Source organism: Erinaceus europaeus, chromosome 16, assembly GCF_950295315.1.
Source record: "Erinaceus europaeus chromosome 16, mEriEur2.1, whole genome shotgun sequence".
Lineage (NCBI taxonomy): Eukaryota > Metazoa > Chordata > Mammalia > Eulipotyphla > Erinaceidae > Erinaceus > Erinaceus europaeus.
This window is the reverse complement of record NC_080177.1, coordinates 67,811,209-67,833,819: the sequence shown is the minus strand read 5'-3', so window position 1 is coordinate 67,833,819 and position 22,611 is coordinate 67,811,209. Positions and strand designations below refer to the sequence as shown.

The window sequence follows — 22,611 nt, the reverse complement described above, 5'->3', positions numbered from 1 at the left end:
ACCTGGGTCCTTGCACATTATAACATGTGCGCTCAACCAGGTGTGCCACCAGCTGGCCCCCGTTAGGTACACTTTATCATAATGCTAATCCTAATTCTTAGGTCTCCAGTAGACTCAGCAGAGCTTCCAACAACCCTTCCAAGTGTGACGATCCTTACCTACTGGGTACTGTTTTGTATACTTCACAAATAACTGACAGAAGCAAGATTTCAACACAGAATTAAAATGTTTAATGACAAAAATCAGAAATAGTCAATCATAGAGCAGGTGTTACTTGTCTCTGAAAGAAACAAAAATTGTACTTGACATTTTAGAGAATTTCTGAAGAATTAAGAGCTGCACGACAGACATCAGCACTGTTACAATTCTAAGAATTAAAAGCGAAACCTATCTTTAATATCCCTATTTAGGGCAATCTGTAAATAGTTTTTTTTTTTTTTTTTTACATAAATACACAACCTTTGCTAGCCACAAAAGTAATGTTAAGACAGATTTCACTGCAATTTTAAGTCTAACACATAATCTTTTTTTTTTCTTCTGAGCTTAAAAAAGGTTAACTACTGATCTCGTTACACTTGACAAATACATTCTTTGCTATGAAACATTAACCTGAATAACTGTACACTTCGTGTACACAGATACCTAATACTAGTGAATAATACTATGACTACTTTCCAAGAAGAAGTAGTAACACAGGGAAATTTCTTCTCTTTTGTGTTGTCAATACAATTTAAGAAATCCTTCACAGAAATATAGTATCCCCAAAGCTCATTGTGAAGTGTAGACATGAAATAAAGGGAAATGAAGTGTCTTTCAGTGAACTCACCTGAATGGATTGGTCCCAAATGATCTGAATCATGTTGGCTATTTTCTCTAGGTTAGATGGTGTTAGTATTTTACATGACAGCACCTTCTACAAAAGGATAGCAAAGAATTTCACGTGTGTCACCACAGGCCTCCTCTGTAAGAGGTAAGGAGGTAGAGGAGGGAAAAGGGGTACTGTCCTGGCCTCTCTGTGGGGACAAAGAGGTAGGCAGGGTTTTGTCGGGAGCTGGGAGTGGGGGGTTGGTGAGGGCACACAAGCTCACAACCTGGAAGCAGACCAATAGAGCCAATAAGAAGAAGTCAAAATTCTTTCCCCCCCCTAATTCTACCTTGTGCCAATAAATGCCAGTCTAGAAGGATAAACAGTGAGGAAAGAAGGCAGAATGTAGAGTATTTATACTTGAGAAGGATAACTATCACAACTTCACCAGGGATGAAGCATGTCAAATCTCATAGTATGCTTATGACTTCATCTTCTGCTACTTGAGAAGTATCTTTGTAAACATGTTGTTAGATAGTTGGCATAAAATCTGCTTCTGAGTTTGGCTGATTGTCAGTGGGTTTTAGATCTATCTTTCAATTATTTATATCGACTATCTCTGAGGCTAGAATTCAGTTTGGGAAGATGAATATGCGTGTGTGTGTGTGTGTGTGTGTGTGTGTGTACTTTCTAAACTGAAGTAAGCAAAATTATGCAAATGAAACCTACTGGGAGAGATATTTTGGACTTCTTAGAAATTATGTCTCTAATGGTACTTACAGGTAACAAGTCCCTTGCTTCTTTGAACTTCTAAGACACCAAAAGTACAAAATACTATAGTAAACTTATTTGCTTACCATATATATATTTATATATATTTACAGAGAGTCTTTTTGAACTGGATAATTTCACGAAGAGAATTCAGAAATGCATCTCCAGCTCATCTTTTTTTTTTTTCCCCTTTTTTTGGCATGGGTTGCCTCAGGTATTTCCCTCCATGACACAACTTTCTGTCTCCCCAGATGTCTTTATTAGGAGAACTTAAGCTACTTATAGCAGCATAAAAATCCAGAAGTCATTCTATACTGCTATGTAAGGGACTACAATACATGTGCATTCAATTGGCTCAATCTCAGGAAGGAGCAGAAAAGTATCCTGAAGATTCAAGCAGCTTTGAACCGATGTCCTGCAGTGGGCTACTAGCCTGCAGCTGGGAGGTGCAACTTGCCTTCTTGTTACAGGAAAATGAAAAACAGCTTTCACAATGACAATCCTAACCCTCTAACTCTCATATAAAGTCACGAGGCATGTGAGTCAACTTTATTCAGTCCGACCGCAACAGAAAGGCTTTGACTGTCCTATCTTATGCCAGATCAGGCAAGTTACAGTTGCCATGAAATGCAATTTCTTCAGAAACGCACATACGTTAAACTACATTAAACAACAGACAGCAAATAACAAACAGGAAACCTTTCAAAAAATCAAATGCCAAGAAACTGAAAGCTATTTCTCAAGGACACTGTGTCTCTGAAATAAGTAAGACTTTGTAAAAAAAAATAATAATAGTTAAAAAATAGACATAAGATTTTAAATGTATCTTTTCACAGTATCATTGATACAGACCTTTATCTTGACAAGCTTTTTTCAATAGCAGCTACCCTAATTTGGAATAATGACAAAAGAAAGAAACATTCATGAATGTACTGGGGGCTTTTAAGTTGGCTTTTCTATAGATCTTTAATCTTAAATCTTTATCCTTCATATGAAATCAGTCTTTTTTTAAAAGATTTTATTTATTTATGAGAAAGATAGGAGGACAGAGAAAGAAGAACCAGACATCACACTGGCATGAAATCAGTCTTTAAACAAATCACTGAAGCATTTCAACTATAGCTCAAAAAAGTAGATTTCTATCTGTGATTCTGGCTCGTTTATTGAATGCTAGTGATGGCTCATGCAAAATATTACTACATTAAAAGCAAAATCTAAGACTGCTGTTTCTCCTGCTATATCCAATTGTTTTCCATAATATAGACATATGTCGCAGGGTACAGAAAACCTTCAAATTAAGAGCAGCTAGGAGACTGCGAGAAACCAATCACTGCTTGACTTTTATTTCCATATAGGAGCCAAAAACCTCTGATGTCACCACATTTACATGTCTTCCTGGTTATTATCAAAACAAAAGTTTTGTTGCCACTTTAGTTCTTGCTTGGTATACCATTTGGCCCAAATCTCATATTCAAACTAGTAAACAAACAAACAAATAAACATATCTTAGAAAAGAGAAAAACATGTAAATGCAGTAGAAAATAAGACAAAACAAAACAAAGCTGGTGCGTTTGCAGCATTTCTTAGCAAGATCATGAGGGTGATACATCAACACAACAGTTTCTTTTCCTGTTCACATCTGAAAAGGAGAAACCAAAAAACCTAAATGTCCATCCATATACTGGAAAACAAAAGCAAATGGAGGCCCCGACTTCCTGTAAGAACCGCAGAACAAACTCTTCCACTTCTCTTGAGAGGGTCACCGAGATAAGCAGTTTCTCAACATTTGTGTTTCATGGCAAGCTATGAAGAGAGGGGTGGGGTGAGAAGAGAAAGATAGATATTATGAACAGCAGAGTGAATTCATTGTGCTGCTCCCTTCCCACACCCAGGGTGAGCAGCAGTGGCAAGATTCTCCTTTCTACTGGCTGCTTGGGATCACCTTGCTATTGACAGTGGCATGGGCCACATGTGCACCATTCTCCCAAATAGTCCAGCAAGCACTGCATGTTCACATTTCCTTATAGGACTGCACTAGTGTGTGTGTGTGTGTGTGTGTGTGTGTGTGTGTGTGTGTGTGTGTGTGTGTGTGTGTTCCCCATCCAGGTGGGGGTGAAGGTCATGACATGTGCCTTCATTCCACTGGAGGAACAAATATAAAAGTCAAGGTGCCAGCTGGATGAGTGACCCACTTTGCAAAAACCAGTAAAGTCATGGGCCTTCTGGAGTATACCTAAAACAGACCTACTAGCATTTTCCAAGATGGAGACCCCCAAATCTTCATCTGCAATATTCTTGCCTTTAGGTTCATGATTAGTCAACAATTTGTTCTGCATTATATCTTAACTCTTTTTCAGCCATCAGGTTCCAGATGTTACCATGATGCCAACCTGAGTTCCTTGGGCAGAGGACCCCACCATGTGTCTTGGAGCCCTGCCTCCACAGATCCCTACCCCACTAGGGAAAGAGAGAGACAGGCTGGGAGTATGGATTAACCTGTCAATGCCCATGGTCAGCAGAGTAGCAATTATAGAAGCCAGACCCCCCACCTTCTGCATGCTACAATGATCCTGGACCCATGCTCACAGAAGGATAAAGAATAGGGAGGATATCAAGGGAGGGGTTGGCTATGGAGCAATGGGGGTGGGCATTATGTGGAAATGTACCCCTCTTATCCTGTAGACTTGTGAATATTTTCATTTTGTAAATGAATAAGAAGAAAGAGAGAAAGGAAGAAAGAAAGAAAGAAAGAAAGAAAGGAAGAAAGAAAGAAAGAAAGAAAGAGAAAGAAAAAATAAAGCAGGAGGGAGGAGAGTCAAGGCCTCTGAACTCCCAGGTTACTAGTTACTCAGAAATGCTGACACTCACCTGATGTCAGCACTTACTGACATCTCATAGAGTATTACAAATCAATAGCTGCAGAGAAACTGCCTGCAATAACTTCTCACTCAGTCATCAACCTAGATATTGAATCAGGTCCAAAGCATTGACAAATAAACTGTCTTACTGACTGAGGCTGAGTACACAACCAAATCCAGAACCTAGTTTACTATTCCTGCCACTGGTTTTTGAGAAGTGTGGGTTATTGCAATGTGAGATCTTTTAAACATTGGAATACCAAATACCACTTTATCATTCAGTAGAATTCAAAGGCCCACTGGACTCCATGCTGACATACTGAAGGGCACATAGGCAGGTACACAACCCAAAACTAATTCTGACTTGGCTTTTCTTAGCCAAATACTTTCTGATAAGCCCATACACTAACATGAACCAGAGGGCAGAGGTGCTGCTGAACTGTAACCTCTTATTAATCCCTGAGCATGGGGGCTGGCAGGGATCTAGGATCAGGGGCAGGGTTCTGAGACTCAGAATATCTTTGGGCAATGAGTTGTTATCCTTCACAGGCAAGCCCTTTGTAGAAAAACCCTGTCCTCTGTAGTAGAACCAGGTTCTTAGCTCTTGAAGAGTTAGCATATGATATCTTCCTCCCTGCCCCTCATACTTCTCCCTAGCTAAGATCTTCTTTTGGAAGAGATCAAGAATCCATTTCTGAAGCACAATTCTTGATATATTCAACAATGAAGTGATACTCTATGGCCCCAACTAGGTCATCTGTAAGAGCAGAACTAAGATTTCTCTCCTAGCTGACATACCTGGGCCAAACCATATACAACAGAGAGGGGGCCTCTAAATTATCCTCTGCTTGGGAGATCTCAGTTGAAACCACAGCTTATAGTGCCTTTGCCTAGCATAGAAGCTGCAGTGTTGATATGAATAGTTAGTCAACAGTCAAGACAATATTTCTAAAGTCCTGAATGTGCTCAGCACCCGCCCCCCAACTCAGCCCCAAGTTACCCTTTCCTAGAAGGGTGGACATGACTAATAACTCCTGATCTGAACTTTACAGTTTAGGAAGCATTCTGGTGAGCCAGGGCTCTATCTTTTTAAATTTATTTTAATTTTATTAGTGACTTAATATTGATTAACACAATTATAAGATAATGGGTATAATTCCACACCATTCTCATGACCAGAGTTCTGTATCCCCACTTCCTCTATTGGAAGCTACAGCAGTTCTCCTGAGGTTGCAGATAGGAGTTAACTATTATTTCTACAACTATCTGTCTACATTTGTATATATCTGACCATTTTTTCCATGATCCTGGTCTTCTCTTCCTTTCCAAGTTGCACCTATACCTATTACTACTTCTAAATATCTTTCCATTTTTCCTCTTCTCTCTCCGGGTTCTGATGGAGTTGGAGTTCAGAGCCCACTGGTCATCTCCCCCTTATCATTTCTCCCCTGCTGGGAGTATGGACCAAAATTCTTTTTGAGGTGCAATTGGACGTGGGCATTGGCAGGTTGATCCATCCCCCTGCCTGTTTCTAACTTTCCCTAGTGGAGTAGGAGCCAGGGTTCTCTCTGAGATACTTGGTCACACCCTGTAATCCTCCACAGCCTAGTTTGCACTTCTCCTTCAGTCTCTAGTTTTGATACATTATTTAATAATGAGAACCATTCATATCAACACAGGGCTGCTAAGTGTTGTGCATAATGAATACTGACCATAAATATCTGATCAGTGCTGCTGTCCTGTTACTCAGTGAGTTGTTAACCTTCAACTGTTGGGCTTGTGCCAATCTACCCACACTTATTAATCTTCAGCAGTGATTGCACTGCTGCTCCAACCAGGCCCTGGTTACTACTACAGCGTATCTGGAATGGCACCACAAAGTGCCAGGAAGCCTAGGTGTGGGCAACCCTCTTGGGCTGTGGCTGGTACATTTTCACAGATGTACAACTGGACTGGCTATTTAGCTATCTGAGCTAGTTCTGCAAAGATCAGCATCATTTTCATACTGTTTTTTTTTTAATTCCTTGTGAGGGGGGAGCTATATAGCATGTGGAAGAGAAGATGACATAACAGTGAACAATGAATTAAATGAGATCAAGGTACCTGTGTGTAACTGCTTTTCCGTCATGAACCTGCTGTATGAACTCTATAGTCATAGATGTCACAGAGGCTCTGTGCCTCACTTTTTCCTTTTTTTTTACACTTTTTTTCTTTTTTTTAAAAAAGATTTTATTTATTTATTGATGAGAAATATAGGAGGAGAGAGAGAAAGAACCAGACATCACTCTGGTACATGTGCTGCCGGGGCTTGAACTCAGGACCTCATACTTGAGAATCCAATGTTTTATCCATTGTGTCACCTCCCAGACCACTTTCCTTTTTTTTTTTTTTTTTAATCTTTCTTTCTTTCTTTTTTAATCTTCATTTATTTGTTGGATAGAAGCAGCAAGAAATTGAAAGGGAAGGGGGAGGTAGAGAGGGAGAGCTACAGAGAGTCACTTGCAGATCTACTTCACCACTTGCAAAACTTTTCTGCAGCAGATGGGGACCAGGGCCTCAAACCTGGGTCCTTGCGCTTTGTAACATGTGCGCTCAACCAGGTGCTCTACCACCCAGCCCCTTGCCTCAGCTTCTTCCTGTCTATAAATGCCACCTTTAACTCAAATGCTTCGGCCTTAATTTAGATGGCAGAGTCCCAATGGGAGAGTTCAAATCTCCCATTTGTTTTGTTTTCTTGCTCTCTCATGAAAAACTTTCTATCTCAAGGCTGTGTGACTACATCTAAATAAGAACAGACCAGTAGTCATAACAAATCAGTATTCAAACTGGGGCTACTTTCTAAGTGACTTGGCATTTGAAGTCCTTTGGTTCAGGGACCGAAACGAAAACGGTGGCTGTATTGGGGACAGAGGCAGTCAACCATTCCCTTCTAGAACAATGCCACCTAGCCCTCCCTCTGCCATAAAGGTAGGCTTGTGCAAAACAGGGCAGATCACAGCTCTTTCCTGTAAGAAATGTCATCCGAGGATGCCTAGGTGTGGGCAATACTCATGTTGCTGACTCACGGCCCATGGCAGGCCAGCAAAGTGCTGTGCACACCGCAGCATTGCACTGCTTTGGGCAGGGGAAGGGAAGTGAGCAGCCCTCTCTGTGGCTGAGTTGGCTGAGACTGTGCCAAGCCCACAGCTGAGGAAGAAGCCAGGTCTCCTCAAGCCAGGCTGAGTTGGGGAGGTGGAGGGCGGGCAGGATTATCTTCCTTCCACAGATATTGAGGGCAGGATCATACAGATGCCATCCATTCACTGATGTGCCTGAGTCAGGGTAGGATTCTGGGAAAAGTCAGAAAATCCTTTTCTATTATAGTCTCAAAGGATGTGCCCTGCTCTGCAGCAGGGCTGCCTGCCCCTATTCAGCCAGGGAGGAGCTGTCAGCTGGAACTGCCATCCTCTGCTCGCCAACATGCGCACTGTGTAAACACAGCCCACTCTTGATGAGTCAACAAAGCCCTGCTAGTATGGGGGGGGGGAGTCATGGAAACCCTGCGACCCAGCTGTGCACTCTCTCCTGACCTCAGGCCTGGCCAAGGCCCCAGGCAGGAAGTGACACCTTCACGAATGCCTACACTGGTGGGCTCAGATCAGGGAGTCCTGGTCCCTGGAAAAATAGCCACACTTTATCTAAAGAGGTCAAGCTCCTCTAGGAATACTGCCAATGCCGGTGATTCATAAGCACACAGCCCAATTTAGAAAACTGTAAGTCTGGTGATGACAGTGCCTTTCTCACACTCCCTCAGACATACTAACAGAACACTAGCAGTCCCTCCCTCAGGACCTCCCCCCACCCACAATCCGTCTCTACAGAGAATAGCTAACTGACTGGCACTTATCTTCTTGGTGACCAAAGCCAAAGGCCCTTTTGCTTTTTGTAGCCTAATCAATTTCTTCTTCTCTTTTCTTTTAATATTTAATTTATTTTAATGGAAGCTATGCAGAAGAAGAGATATAGACAGACAGAGAGAGAGAGAGAGACCTGCTTAGCTCTGGCTTATGGTGGGGTTGGGGACTGAACCTGAGAACATGGAGCAAATTGTTATGCAAAATCTTTTTGCCTAACAATTATGCTGTCTTGCTAGTCCCTTAATCAGTTTCTATTCAGACAGATCCAATTTCAAGAGCTTCTCTGTGTTTAGAAACTGCACACATTTAGGGGCCAGGCAGTGGCGCAACTGGCACAAAGGCCCAGGTTCAAGCCCCTGGTCCCCTGCAGGGGAAAAGCTTCACAGGTGATGAGGTACGGCTGGAGGTGTCTCTATGTCTCTTTTCCTCTCTGTCTCCCCCTTCTTTCTCAATTCCTCTCTGTCCCTATCTAATAAATCTAAATAAATTAACTTAAAAGAAGAAACTCACATTTTAAAAAGAAACCTGCACATTTAAAAGTGAGCCCTTCCATCCTACCTGAGAAGGCACAGTTCCTCTCTGTCCTTGTGCTGGGATCCTCAACCACACTTCTCCAACCCTGACAGTGTTCAGTATGTGACTGAATTAGGACAGGTTGAGCAGTAACCATTTTTTAGAGAAATAATTATAATCAATATTAATTTAGATGCATATATGCCTGGGGCTGGGTTAATGGGTTTATAGATTTCAACTCACTTTAATTCTCTCAGCAACCTAGGACATAGGCACTATTGTTAATTAATCCTATTTTACTGATTAGTTAACTGGGGCCCAGAAAAAAGTCAGTATTTGCCCAAGGTCACTGAGATGGTACATCAAACACAAGGTGCTAATTACCATGCCACACTACAGCCCCAACTACCTTGCAAAGTTGGCCACAGTATCATGGAAACAGGGTGAATGGGGCCAAAAACGCTGGCCATCTGGTTAGGTGATCCAACCCAGTGTTTGTACAGTCTCCCATGAGGGGGAATGGTTACACGGATGACCTCCAGTTATTGTTGACCGCCCCTTAGGAAGAGCCACTTTTCAGATTTCCTTGGTAACCTGGTCCATGGTTTATTCATTAACCTAAATTTGTGTTGCAGCAGAATTTTATCGGTATACTATACAGATTGCTCTAATCTCTGTGGAAGGCATGGCAGAGAATTGCCTGCACTATCAGGCTTCCCAGACTTGAAGACAGTTCAAAGATCATTCCCTTCAGCAGTCTCTCCTCTGTGCAACTGTGAATGGTCCTCTAGACTTCCACTGCCCATCCTCCATGTCAATCCCATTGTTAACAGTGAATCCCAGCATTTCTGTAGTATCACTCTCTAGGATAAAAACTGGAGAAGGGAGGAGGGGAGGAAAGGAACCTTCAGTCTGAGCTCTCTCTGTGACAACCATAGTAAGTGAGGTTGAGACCTCATTTTCAGGCAGATCTGGTCAATTCTGTCTCAAGGGGTCCCAGGATAGCAGCACAGTAAGACCCGCCATGATAAGGGCCTAGTAATTCCATGAGTTGTCCATTTAGGAATTGAGGCATAGAAGGGGGAGGCAGGACATACCTGCTCAATCAAATCCTTAGCAGGGCCTGAGCCTATGGCTCTGAGAGAGGCCAGCTCAGCTCATCTGGGGAGATTTTCATCATTCTAGTTCAAGTTGTCCATTCCTGTTTCCTCAAGCAGAAGGGGGGTTTTCTGTTGAAGCAAGTTAATTTTTTCCCCCAAAGGTCACTAGACAAACATATCTGAAGAACCAGAGCTGAGTAAATGATGCCAACAGTTATTAGCAGAAGTTGTTTCTGGAAGTCTAAATTCAAGTCACTCACCAGAAAAAGAACTGCCCTTTGATCTGGAGCATAAGAACAGGAATAAATCCTCTTTATCACCTGACAGACAGGCCCTCTCTTTCCTTTGGTTTGTGACTGTCCCAGCTAGCTGGCTGCCAGTAAAAACACGCCTTTGCCCTCTGTGAAGAGGGCCTTCTGAGTGTGACTGAGAATGTGTGCATACTGCAACCATGTGGGACATGCCTGTCTGTGGCTTCAGGGGCAGCAGGGAGATTTACGACAACTCTGCACTGATCCGGTCAATGCACAGTCCAAAGCTAGGCTCAATGTAGGCTGTGTTCTGAGACCTACGCTTGTTTCCATGTTTTTTTTTTATTTTTGCCTCCAGGGTTATCACTGGGGCTTTGTGCCAGCATTATGGATCCACTGCTCCTGGAGGCTATTTTTTCCCATTTTGTTGCCCTTGTTGTGTTATTGTTATTACATAGGACAGAGAGAAATAGAGAGAGTAGGGGAAGACAGAGAGGAAGAGAGAAAGATAGATACCTGCAGACCTGCTTCACTACTTGTGAAGTGACTCCCCTGGTGGTGGGGAGCCAGGGGCTCGAACTGGGATCCTTATGCCCCAGATCTTGCGCATTGCACACTTAACCTGCTGTGATACTGCCCGGGCCCCTTTTCATGCTAAGAACACAGAAGGCTGTAATCAGGACTAGAGAAGGACAGTGAGATAAAATTAGCGTAAGTAGCTGCAAATTCTTTTTTTTTCCTTTTTTTTTTTTTGCTTCCAGTCACTTGGGCTCAGTGTTGGCACTATAAGTCCACTGCTCCTATTGGCCATTTTTTTCTTTCCTTTTTTTTTTTTTTTTTGATAAGACAGGGAGAAATTGAGAGGGGAGAAGGAGGGAGAAGGAAATAGAAAGATAGACATCTACAGATCTGCTTTACCACTTGTGAACAGTCCCCACTCCAGGTAGGGACCTGAGGGCTCTAACCTGGGTCCTTGCTCAGATCCTCGCACATGGTACTATGTGCTTTTAACCAGAGGTGCCACTGCCTGGCTCCTTGCAAGTTCTCCTTCAAGCACTAGCCAAGGGAGAAAGTATATTCTGGAATATGACACTCTCTTTTCTGCCCCAGCCCCCCATCATAATCCCTGAAATGTGGTCCCTGGATTCCTGGAGCTAAATACATCACCATTGCCCATAGCGTCAAGGTCAGGAGCAGGGATGAAACTCGAGAAATAGGTAAAAGAATATGTCTTTCACAACTCCGTACTTCTTAAATTGCAGATGGGAAAGGTATATTAGGTTTTAAGAAATTCTTTTTTGTATCTGCCTTCATGGGAAACATATGAAAATGGGATTTGAGTGAGGTGCCCAGACACCCAGAGCTGAGATCTACAACTTCTGCAGGACCCACCTTGTGTGCAGTTTCTGCAAACTGCTGGGCACTGTTCCTCATGTCCTCTGTCTTCTCCTCTGCTCGGCCTAACCGCTCCCCACGCTCATTCAAGGCCTGGCTTGCTTTCTGCACCGCACTGGTCACACTGTCGGCTGCGGAATGGAGGATGCTGTTTCCTGAGGAAAGACAGCAAATGAGTCAGAAGCTAGCTCTGCTGACATGTAAGAAAGGCAGGAGTGAGTGCCCTGGCCACACTGTAGAAAATTATGGAATTGTCTTTTTGCCACATCTTGGATGAAACTTAGAGGAATCATGTTGAGTAAGACAATTCCTTACAGGCTAAATACCCACTGTCCCCAGCACGTGGACAAATGCTGAAGGCTTCCCTAACACACCCACTGTCCACAAGCCTCTCACTGATATTCTGCCAATGTTCTCCTTTGGAAACTCTAAAGGATAGAGTGCACCTTGTATTTAGGACTTAGCTTGTAAAGGTAAACTGAAATCTTGACAAGTCCATGAAATTTGGCAAATTCAGTGAGAACTACCTAGGCCTTCTGTTCATTTCCTTTTGATCTGGTGTTCAGGTGAGAAATTCCCATCTGTGACTTTCTGTATTCCTCTCAGCTCCTCCGCTTCTGTTTTGTTTCTTTGCTTATGAATATATGGCTCTATGGAAGAAGCTCTGAATCAGTCTCCGAATTCAGAGTAAGTGTGTTGGCTTCCAAGCTTGACCTCTGCGACTGGCTTGTTTGGACTGGGTCTCCTGCTTCTGCTCTCTAGCACAGTGAGTACTCAAATAACATTTCATTCACTGTGGCTGACTCAGCTGATCAGAGAGAAAACAAATCCTGACTAATGTTGAATGTAACACTGACATTTGAGGACCTTCCTTTGTCATATGTCCTTGCATTTAAAATCTCAGTCTCTTTCTCTCTCTCTCTCTCTCTCTCTCTCTCTCACACACACACACACACACACACACTTAAAGAACCAAAGATGATCTGAAGTGAGTTCTCTTTTTTTTTTCTCCACCACTACTCTGAAGTGAGTTCTTATGGATATAAAATATAAAATATAGGGCATCAACATCACACTTATTAGAAATGGTGATAGTGGGGGCTGGCCTGTGGTACACTGGGTTAAGAGCCCATATTGCAGGGGGGTGGGTGGGTGGTAGTGCAGTGGGTTAAGCACACATGGTGTGAAGTGCATGGACTGGCATATGGATCCTAGTTCGAGCCTCTGGCTCCCCACCTACAGGGTGGTTGCTTCACAAGTGGTGAAGCAGGTCTGCAGGTGTCTATCTTTCTCTCCCCCGCTCTGTCTTTCCCTCCTCTCTTGATTTCTCTCTGTCCTATCCAACAACAATGACAGCAATAACCATAACAATAATAACCACAACAATGATAAAACAATAAGGGCAACAAAAGGGGAAAAAACAGCCTCTAGGAGCACTGGATTCCTAGTGCAGGCACCGAGCCCCAGGAATAACCCTGGAGTAAAAAAAACAACACATATTGCAAAGCTCCAGGACCAGTGCAAGGGTCCTGGTTTGAGTCCCCAGCTCATACCTGCGTGCGCGCGGGGGGGGGGGGGGGCCTTCACAAGCTGTGAAACAGGTCTGTAAGTATCTGTATTTCTCTTCCCCTCTCTACCCTCCCCCTCTCAATTTCTCTCAGTACTACCCAACAACAACAGTGGGAAAACATATGGCCTTCAGGAGCAGTGGACAATATATATATATGACAGAAACTAGCCCTTAGGGAAACTTGGCATGCCCAAGGTTCATGTATGATGTTACTTCTTCTTCTAGCGTTTGCCCTTCTTCCGTAGCCAGTCAACAGCGTCAGGTTGAGCCTGATGTAAAGTTTCGAGACCTCCTTTGAATCTGGAGAGGTGGCAGTCGTTGACTATGTGGGTCATAGTCTGTCTGGAGCCGCAGGGGCAGTTCGGGTCGTCTCTGGCTCCCCAGCGATGGAACATAGCGGCGCACCGGCCATGGCCTGTTCGATAGCGATTGAGGAGGGCCCAATCATAATGTGCTAGGTCAAAGCCGGGTTGACGCTTGCAGGGTCTGTGATGAGGTGTTTGTTCTTTACCTCAGCTGACTGCCAACTCTGTTTCCAAGAGACTGGAACAGAGAAGTTCAGTGTAGGCGTAGGGGACCAGATTGGATGACAAGACGTCAAGCATTGGACAGGGTGGGCGAAGATCTCCGCGTATATTGGCAGGTCCGGTCGAGCGTAGACGTGGGAAATGAACTTAGATGATGCCGCATCCCAACGAATATCTGGCGGGGCGATGTTGCTAAGAACTGGCAGCCATGGAACTGGGGTGGAACGGATGGGTCCAGAAATTATCTTCATGGAGGAATATAATTTGGAATCGACCAAGTGGACATGGGGGCTACGGAACCATACTGGGGCACAGTATTCTGCAGTGGAATAGCATAATGCCAGAGATGATGATCGTAGTGTGGAGGCACTCGCTTTCACACTACGATTATGATGCTGCTGAGAGAGTTGAAAACCATCACATTTCCAAGGGTTATGTATCCCTAACATTCCAGTTTCCAGAACCAGGAAGCAGAATTCAGTCATAAAGACCTGGCAGAGAGGCAGTACCCATCAATAATGAGAGATTGCAAACTGCCAGCCATTGGGAATTTATAGCTGCGTTTTGTTAGCATTGAGTGGAAGAAAGTTAATGATATTTTACATAATTACATTAGCCTTTGAATGAGTTTACTACATCGTTTAACCTTGCACCTGGGAATGGATATATCTAGCCACAGATTGCTTTTAATAGAATCATTAATACCATTGGTCTCAACTGCAAAAGTTTCCTGATTTTTCTTCTGTGTGAACAGTCTATGGGTTGTGGAAAAGTATCTCAGGCAAAGGAAGTGGATGGCCCACAGGAAGCACTTTGCAAAATTGTTTTCCATTTTTTCTTCTTTAGGGGTGGATTAGCAAGGGTTTTCACCATGCACCAAGGGACAGAGAATGGGGTTAGTTTAGTATTACTCAGTGGTACTCAGTGCTACATGAACCAAGATAAATCAGCACAGATTAAAAAGACAACAGAGGATATATGGCTCTGGGGAAATCTGGTTGAACTCAAGGACTAACATAGTAAATCTATAATTTCTGAACAAATTTGCAGAATGAAATCTCTATCCCCCCACCTTCAGATCATAGACATGACTTTGATAACAGCTTATAAACACATTTTGAAATCAGAAAGCACCCTCCCAAGCAGTATCTCATTTGCCACAGAAACTCTCCTGAGAAGACCGAGATTAATGGAAGTTCAGTGGCACAGGATCATGTCACTAGGGAAGTGGCACGAGTAGCACTGGAACCTGGCTTTCTGATAACTTATTTCTCATTCTGTGTCTTCCTCTAGGCAGGTATGGTGCCAGTCGTGGGAAGTCACCACTGTGACAGAATTGTGAACTTGCTGGTATAGATAGATTTTGACAGGTTATTTCCCAAGGTAATGCCTGTTTTCTGTCTGAAGGTATTTCTCCTGGCAAATGAAGAGTTACTGCCCATGCTGCATTGCAAGCCAAGACTAGTGGGATGGAATGGGCAGATGGATTAGGTACTGAAAGTAGAGTGGAGTAAGAAAAGGCAAGAAACTGCTCTCTCTTGAGGCTTCCTTCCTCATGCCTAGAGTTTAACCACCAGAGGCTAGGAAAAAGACAGGGCAGGAAACCTTTAAACTCACAGACAAGAAATAGGATGTGACAAACCAAAGGGATTTCAGAATTATCTACAATAAGTTTAGGAGGGAGGCTAGAGAAATAGCTCATCTGGCAAAGTATCAGCCTTGCCTGCCACTTCAATTCCTAGCACTGCATGTACCAGAGTGGTTCTCTGGGCTCGCTCTCTCTCTCTCTCTTTTCCTGTGTGTCTCATGTGAAACTCCTTTCTCATATATAACAAAGAAAACAAATCCTAAAACAAAAAAATTCATAAAAAAACATTAAGAGGGCATATGATCTCATTTCATAGGATCTCCTGAAAGTTAAGCCAAACTTTCTTTCTGAAATGAACCAGTTATGCATAAATCATACTTTATTACCATGAGCTCCTTAAAGCTAACATTGTATAATGTGTCAAGTAACCATGCACTCCATGGGTTGGTGAAGTAGCTCACTTGGATAGTGTGCTGCTTTGTCATGTGTGCAAACCAGGTTCCAGTTTGACCCTTACACCACATTGAAGGAAGCTTTGGTGCTATGAGGTTGGTGTCTCTCTATCTCTGCCTTATATATCTCTAAAACAAACAAACAAACAAACATATACACCCAGTGCATCCAACTTTATACAATGCTTTTTAGACAAGTATTCACAGCTGAGATCCAAAGGTTATAACACAAAGAAGGAATGAGATACGGTCTTTAAAACTGAATGATAACACTGCTAACAGCTACTGATAGAAAAATCTACTTTCAGCTAGTTTCAGGTTTGAGGACTGAACAGATGCCAAGACCTCAGTTTAAATACTCTCTCCAGGTTCCCATCCTACCTATACTGCAGGTCCAATAAAATTCTATTAGCTTTTTCAAGTTATAGGTCAAGTCCTGACACTGAAGGAGTGATCTGAATTGTGAACTTCAATGTCCTCTTCTGTAACATGAGAATTGTGCTACACCTTCTTCTCACCTAAAGTGGTTACTGTGGAAGTAAGAAGAAGATATATACACACTTGGCAGATACTTGTCCTGTCTTAGGACTTCATCTGCTCTCAAGGAACTTTGGGAAAATGATGCAATTTAAACAAATGACCCCATCCAAAAATAGGGAGAGGATATGAACAGAATAGTCACCAAAGAAGAGATCCAGAAAGCCAACAAACACATGAAAAAACGCTCCAAGTCATTGATGGTCAGAGAAATGCAAATACAGACAACAATGAGATGCCACTTCACTCCTGTGAGAATGTCATACACCAGAAAAGATAGTAGCAAAAAATGCTGGAGAGATTGTAGGGTCAAAGGAACCCTCCTGCACTGCTGGTAGGAATGTCAATTGGTCCAACCCCTGTGGAAAGCAGACTGGAGAACTCTCAGAAGGCTAGAAGTGGACCTACCCTATGACCCTACAATTCCTCTCCTGGAGAGATATCCTAAGGAACCAAACACACTCATCCAAAAACATCTGTATATACCTATGTTCACAGCAGCACATTTTGTCATAGCCAAAACCTGGAAGCAACCCAGGTGTCCAATAACAGATGAGTAGCTGAGCAAGTTGTGGTCTATAATATACACAATGGAAAACTAGTTAGCTATTAAAAATGGTGAATTCACCTCCTTCACTTCATCTTGGATGGAACTTGAAGGAATCATGTTAAGTGAAATCCATCCAGAAAGAGAAGAATGAATATGGGATGATCTCACTCATGGAAAAACAAAGCAGAACTCGGACTGGGTTTGGTGTATTGCACCAAAGGAAAAGACTCTGGGGTGGGAGATGGGGGTGTTCAGGTCTGGGAACATGATGGCAGAGGAGGACCTAGGGGGAATTAGTTTGTTATGTGGAAAACTGAGAAATGTTACACATATACAAACTTACATTTTACTGTCGACTGTACACCATTAACCCCCCAATAATGAAAAAGAAAAGATGCAATCTGAGCCAACTCTATATCAAGTCTCCTTCAACTCTCCTGTCCTGTGGGTGAACTGTCTTGAGACTCTGAAGACACTTTTTAGATCCTGTTGCATATCCTGATTTATGTGTAGTTCACCATAGTGTTTAGAGAGGGGATTGAACACATACTTACTAAATCATGGTATGCTTTGGAAACAGGATGCCTAACTTGAAAATTGGGCCCGTGATAATTGTGCTGAATTACAACTGGAAATAAAATAGACTGCCCAGGCAGACAGAACAGTAATTCTTTGTAAATAGACAGGAAGCATATTAATATCCAAATTTATTCAAGCAGTCTGGGAAGAGGCTGACAACCACAGCAAATAAAGTCAACTATTCTTTGAATGATAGTCTCTGGAGACTAGAGCAGAGAGCAACCCTACCTCCCTGATGTTACATTCACATCATTTACACTCAATATAGGCTTTCACATATATGATAGCATCTTTTATGTGAAGTGACTTGAGAGAGACTTGTGATCAAGCTCTATACAATGTTAATAGTATCCAATCACTGTTTGAAATGCAATGAAAAGGAAGTTAACTGTATAGGAAATAAGGAGGAAAGAATAAGGCATATTGGGAAGTGACTCTAGACAGGAAAAGAAGCAGACAAAGATTTTATTTTATTTTAAGTTTTTTAATTATCTTTGTTTATTGGATAAAGACAGTCAGAAATCGAGACGATAGGGGGAGATAGGGAGAGAGAAAGAGAGACATCTGCAGCCCTACTTCACCACTTGTAAAGCTTTCCCCCTGCAGGTGGGGACCAGGGGCTTGAACCAGGGTCTTTGCACATTGTAACACGTGTGCTCAACCAGGTATGCCACCACCTGGCCCCAAATTTTATTTTTTTAAAACAGGAAACATGTTAACAGTTCAAATAGCAACATCATTTTTTTTAGATTGTCCTAGACTTGAGGTGTTATCCTAATAATCAAAGGCCCTAATTCTAAAGCTAACAAAGAGACCGTGTAAATGAATTTCCAGCCGTTATTTCCTATATTAGAGATATATGCAGATGAATGAAACACAAAGATGCTCATTTTGTTTGGTAATATTATAGCAGAATCATCACCTAACAACAAATGATCAATAAATATGTATCAATCTAAATTCCACATGTTGAGTAAATATGCTCCTCTGGGCAGTCTTTTAAACTGAATCCCTGGGATGGCCAAATAGTATGCCTGCTTTGTCAAGTGTATGATTCACATTTGATCCTGCCCCCGCCTCACTGCATTAGAGAAAACTTCGGTTGCTGTAGTATCTCCTCTTCTCCTCTCTAATTGAAAGAAATCAATTTGGAATGATGAAACCCCAGCCACTAAAGTAAATAATGATGATGATAATAATAATAGGCAGAAGAAGGAGAATCTGTTAAAAGTTTTTTTTTGATATGGGATGATCCCGCTCATAGAAGTTGAAAACTAAGAACAGAAGAGAAAACACAATACATATCTTTGACTGGAGTTGGTATCTTGCACCAAAGTAAAGGAGTCTGGTGTGTGTGTGTGTGTGTGTGTGTGTGTGTGTGTGTGTGTGTGTGTGTGTGTGAGTGGGGGTGTTCAGGTCCTGGATCATGATGGCAAACGAGGACCCAGGTTAGAGTGTTATGGGGAAAATTGAGAAATGTTACACTTTTACAAACTATTATATTTTATAGTCAACTGTAAACCATTAATCCCCCCCAATAAAGAAAAAAAGTTTTTTAGGACTACTTCTATTCTGTAATCAATTTAGCCACTTAGGAGTAACTGTACACAATAAAATCTCATTTATCCACAGTAACTTAAAGGAAAGTCAATTATTGAAAAATATGTCATGGATTTGGCTTCAACACAATAAAATGAAAAAAAAAGGCAATGAGAAAGCTATTATAGTAAATTTGTTAAAAGGCTGGGAACATTAGTGATTCTCATTTCTTGAAAATATTCAAGAATAATTTATTCTTGGAGCAGATTAAGCAGTTCTTGTTATGGTCTTGTCTACAGTATTTTCTTAATAAAACCATCTTCACAGTGATATTTAAATTAGTTTTGGCTAAAAATCAATTGGATTCACCCCCCCCCCCAGTGATTTTCATCATCATCATGATCATCATCTATTTCTGATCTTCATTGTCCAGCATCTTTACCACTAAAGGACATAAGCAAATGCAAGGTTCTATGAAGACCTGACCCTGCCTCAGTCCTAAATCCACTGCGAAACAGGTACACAAATCTTTGGCTTTCTGGGGTAAGTGCTCAGCCTCACCCCCTACTGGTAGTAATTGACTTGCAGTAATTGTGATGCTTCCAAGGAGGTTCTGCTCATTACTGTGACTTGAGATAATGAATGATACAAGTGGATGATAATTTCAATGATGATAATGATAATAAGGAGGTCTACAAACAGTGATTAAATGCAAAGGTCTATTCAGTGAAACAAGTGGGTTCTTATTTCTCAGACTCCATTAATTTGCCAGTGAGCGTCGGTAAATTACCAGCTCTTTCTACATTACATTCACTAATCAATAGGAACCACACTGCTGCATTTCAATGACAGATTACCTCTGGGAATTCCCCTTCAGGAGGAAGATTCTTTCAAAAGGTTACATTTCACTTGTACTTTTGTGTAATGACTAATCAGATAAATTCTGTTACAAATCCTGGATACATCAAGCCTTTCTGAAAGGAAAAGGTACTGACCCACACCGGCACAGACTGAGTGAACATCCACCAGTCACTCACAACCATGGCTACCAGGCACTGAATGTCCATCACGTACTGGCATTATGGTAAATTACTGAATTCCTCAAGGAAATATATTCTTACCCTTATTTTGCAATTGAGGAAACAAGTGTCCTGGAAAGTGAAGTAGGCCATCCAGAATCACCCTGCTCTTGACCCCAAGAGTTTCTTTTCTTTTCTTTCTTTCTTTATTTTTCAAAACCCTATGAAGGGCTGTCTGGAGAACTCTCAGAAGGCTAGATATGGACCTGCCCTATGACCCTGCAATTCCTCTCCTCGGGATATATATATTACTCAGCTATTGAAAATGGTGAATTCACCTCCTTCACCTCACCTTGGATGGAGCTTGGAGGAATCATGTTAAGTGAGATCTGCCAGAAAGAGAAGGAAGAATATGGGATAATCTCACTCATGAACAGAAGTTAAAAAATAAGAACAGAAAGGGAAAACACAAGCAGAACTTGGTATATTGTACCAAAGTTAAAAATCCCTGGGGGAGAGGGAGTGGGGGGACTTTTAAGTCCCAGTGTATTATGTCAGAGAAGGACCTAGGCTGGCGTTGAGAGTGTTTCACAGAAAATCGAGAAATTTTACATATGTATCAACAACTGTATTTATTGTCAACTATTAACCCCTCCAATAAAAATATTTAAAAAGTCCTATATAAATTATACATACTTTGTAAAAACATATTAAACTACTAATAAAAAAAGTACACGATGTATTATGCCTGTAAACAAAGAGGAAGTCCAGGGCCACGTGGGCGTGATTGGCAGCCATCATTACCCTACAACATAACCTCACGAGAACTTGTGATGTAAGCAGTCACTGGTTAGAAAAAAGGCTCTTGCTAGCTTGCTGTCCCAGTTTACCACTCTGCCACTTCCTCTCCTGTGACCTGATCATAACGGAAGCTGGTGATTAGATGACCAATGGCAGCAAAGAACGCATGTTGTGGGTTAGCCGCTAAGGTTGTTAGGTCAAACCTTTACCAAGGTTTCCATAACCTAATAAAATCACTGATTTTTAAATACCCCAAACACCCCATAGGAGCTTATTTATATTTTTTTTTACTATAATAAAATATATTAAAAATATGTAGGGGTGCAACCTGATAAATCAATATGTTCCTGCTATTATTTATTTTCTATTTTGTGGGGAGAGCGTTTGAAATATCCACTGTTAGTATATTTCCAACATTCAGTATAGATGTTACCTGTAGTCACCAGGCTGTACATATTGAATATCACCCTCATCTTGCAAAACCTAAGCATTATAATATGTAACTACCCTCTCTCTTTATTCCTCCTACTTCCCTCACCATGGTAACCACAAAAAGAAAGATAAGAATTTGTATAACCTCATTTACGTGTTAAATCTAAAAAAGCGTCAAATATATAAAAGCTGAAAGTTGACCCCAAAACTCTTCGTGACTAAGTAGGCATTTCCCAAAATGGCTTTGTGGTTAAAAAAAAAAAAAGCTACATAGGAAACCCAATTCTATGGCAAAATGACTCTGAGAAATGTGGATCTAGCAACTTTATTATCGTACAACTTTGGAAAATCTTTAATATGCTAATGTAATTTGTGAATCAAAAGGAGGTGGAGTGGGAGCAGGAGAAATTTGCTAGCAGAATTTCCCTAAAATATTTACTCACAGGTTCCTTTTGCACAGATTATCTCATATCTGTAGCTTATCTTATGTAGCTTATCTGTAGATTATCTTATTTCTGTAGCTTTTCCTCAGGAAATGGTACCATAAGCTATATTGACTCTTAAAAATTTTTTAAAATTTATTTTAATGAGAGGAAGATACTGAGAAAAAAGACCAAGCACTGCTTAGATCTGGCTTATGGCGGTACTGGGGATTGACCCTCGGACTTTAAAGCCTCAGGCATAAGAGTCTTTTACATAACCATTATGCTATTTTCCCAGCCCACTACATTGACTTTTAAGCAAAACTAAAAAAAAAATGAACAAATATAATCAAGTTGTCTTCATTCAATTGCTATCGATGGACAAGTCATGTAATCACATTAAAAAGGCTTGTTTTTTTATCAGAATACTAGAAATGAATATACTCTATGGTCCAGCAATTCCTCTGGTAGGGACATATCTAATGGACAGAGACAGTCATCTGAAGAGACCTGTACACACCTATGTTCATAGCATCACAATTTATAATAGCCCAAATTTGGAAACAACCCAGATGCTCAAAAACATATAAGTAGCTAAGAAAGTTATGGTATATATATACAACAGAATGTATAACAGCGGTTAAAATGATGAGGTCATCTCCTTTGCCTCATCTTGGATGGATCTCAAAAGTATCATTCCCACTGAGATAAGCCAGAAAGAGAAGAATGAATACCAGATAATCTTACTCATAGGTAGAAATTAAGGAACAAGGACAGTAAGAGAAAATATAGTGTATTGCATCAAAACAAAGGACTATGGGGAAGGAAGGAAAGGGACGGGGCATTGGGATCCTGTTGTATAATGTTGGAAAAGGACCTGGGCTAGGGAAGAGTGTCTTGAAGACATCTATCATGGGGAGATGAGAGGTTGTACCTATGTGTTTACAATTGTAGTGAATACCACTAACCCTACAGTAAAGTGGAAAAAAGAAGTGGCTATAAATTT

General features: G+C 41.5%; 1 protein-coding gene across 1 annotated transcript; it reads right to left on the bottom strand.

The window, feature by feature from the left end:
- Positions 1–207: 207 nt before the first annotated feature.
- STXBP6 (syntaxin binding protein 6) lies at positions 208–19,998 on the bottom strand. The gene is made up of 3 exons (XM_060174192.1): positions 19,927–19,998; positions 11,587–11,751; positions 208–3,379 (listed from the first exon to the last, which is right to left on the bottom strand). The coding sequence occupies exons 1-3, from the start codon at positions 19,996–19,998 to the stop codon at positions 3,356–3,358; spliced, it is 261 nt and encodes an 86-aa protein (XP_060030175.1). The 3' UTR covers positions 208–3,355.
- Between the last annotated feature and the right edge of the window lie 2,613 nt (positions 19,999–22,611).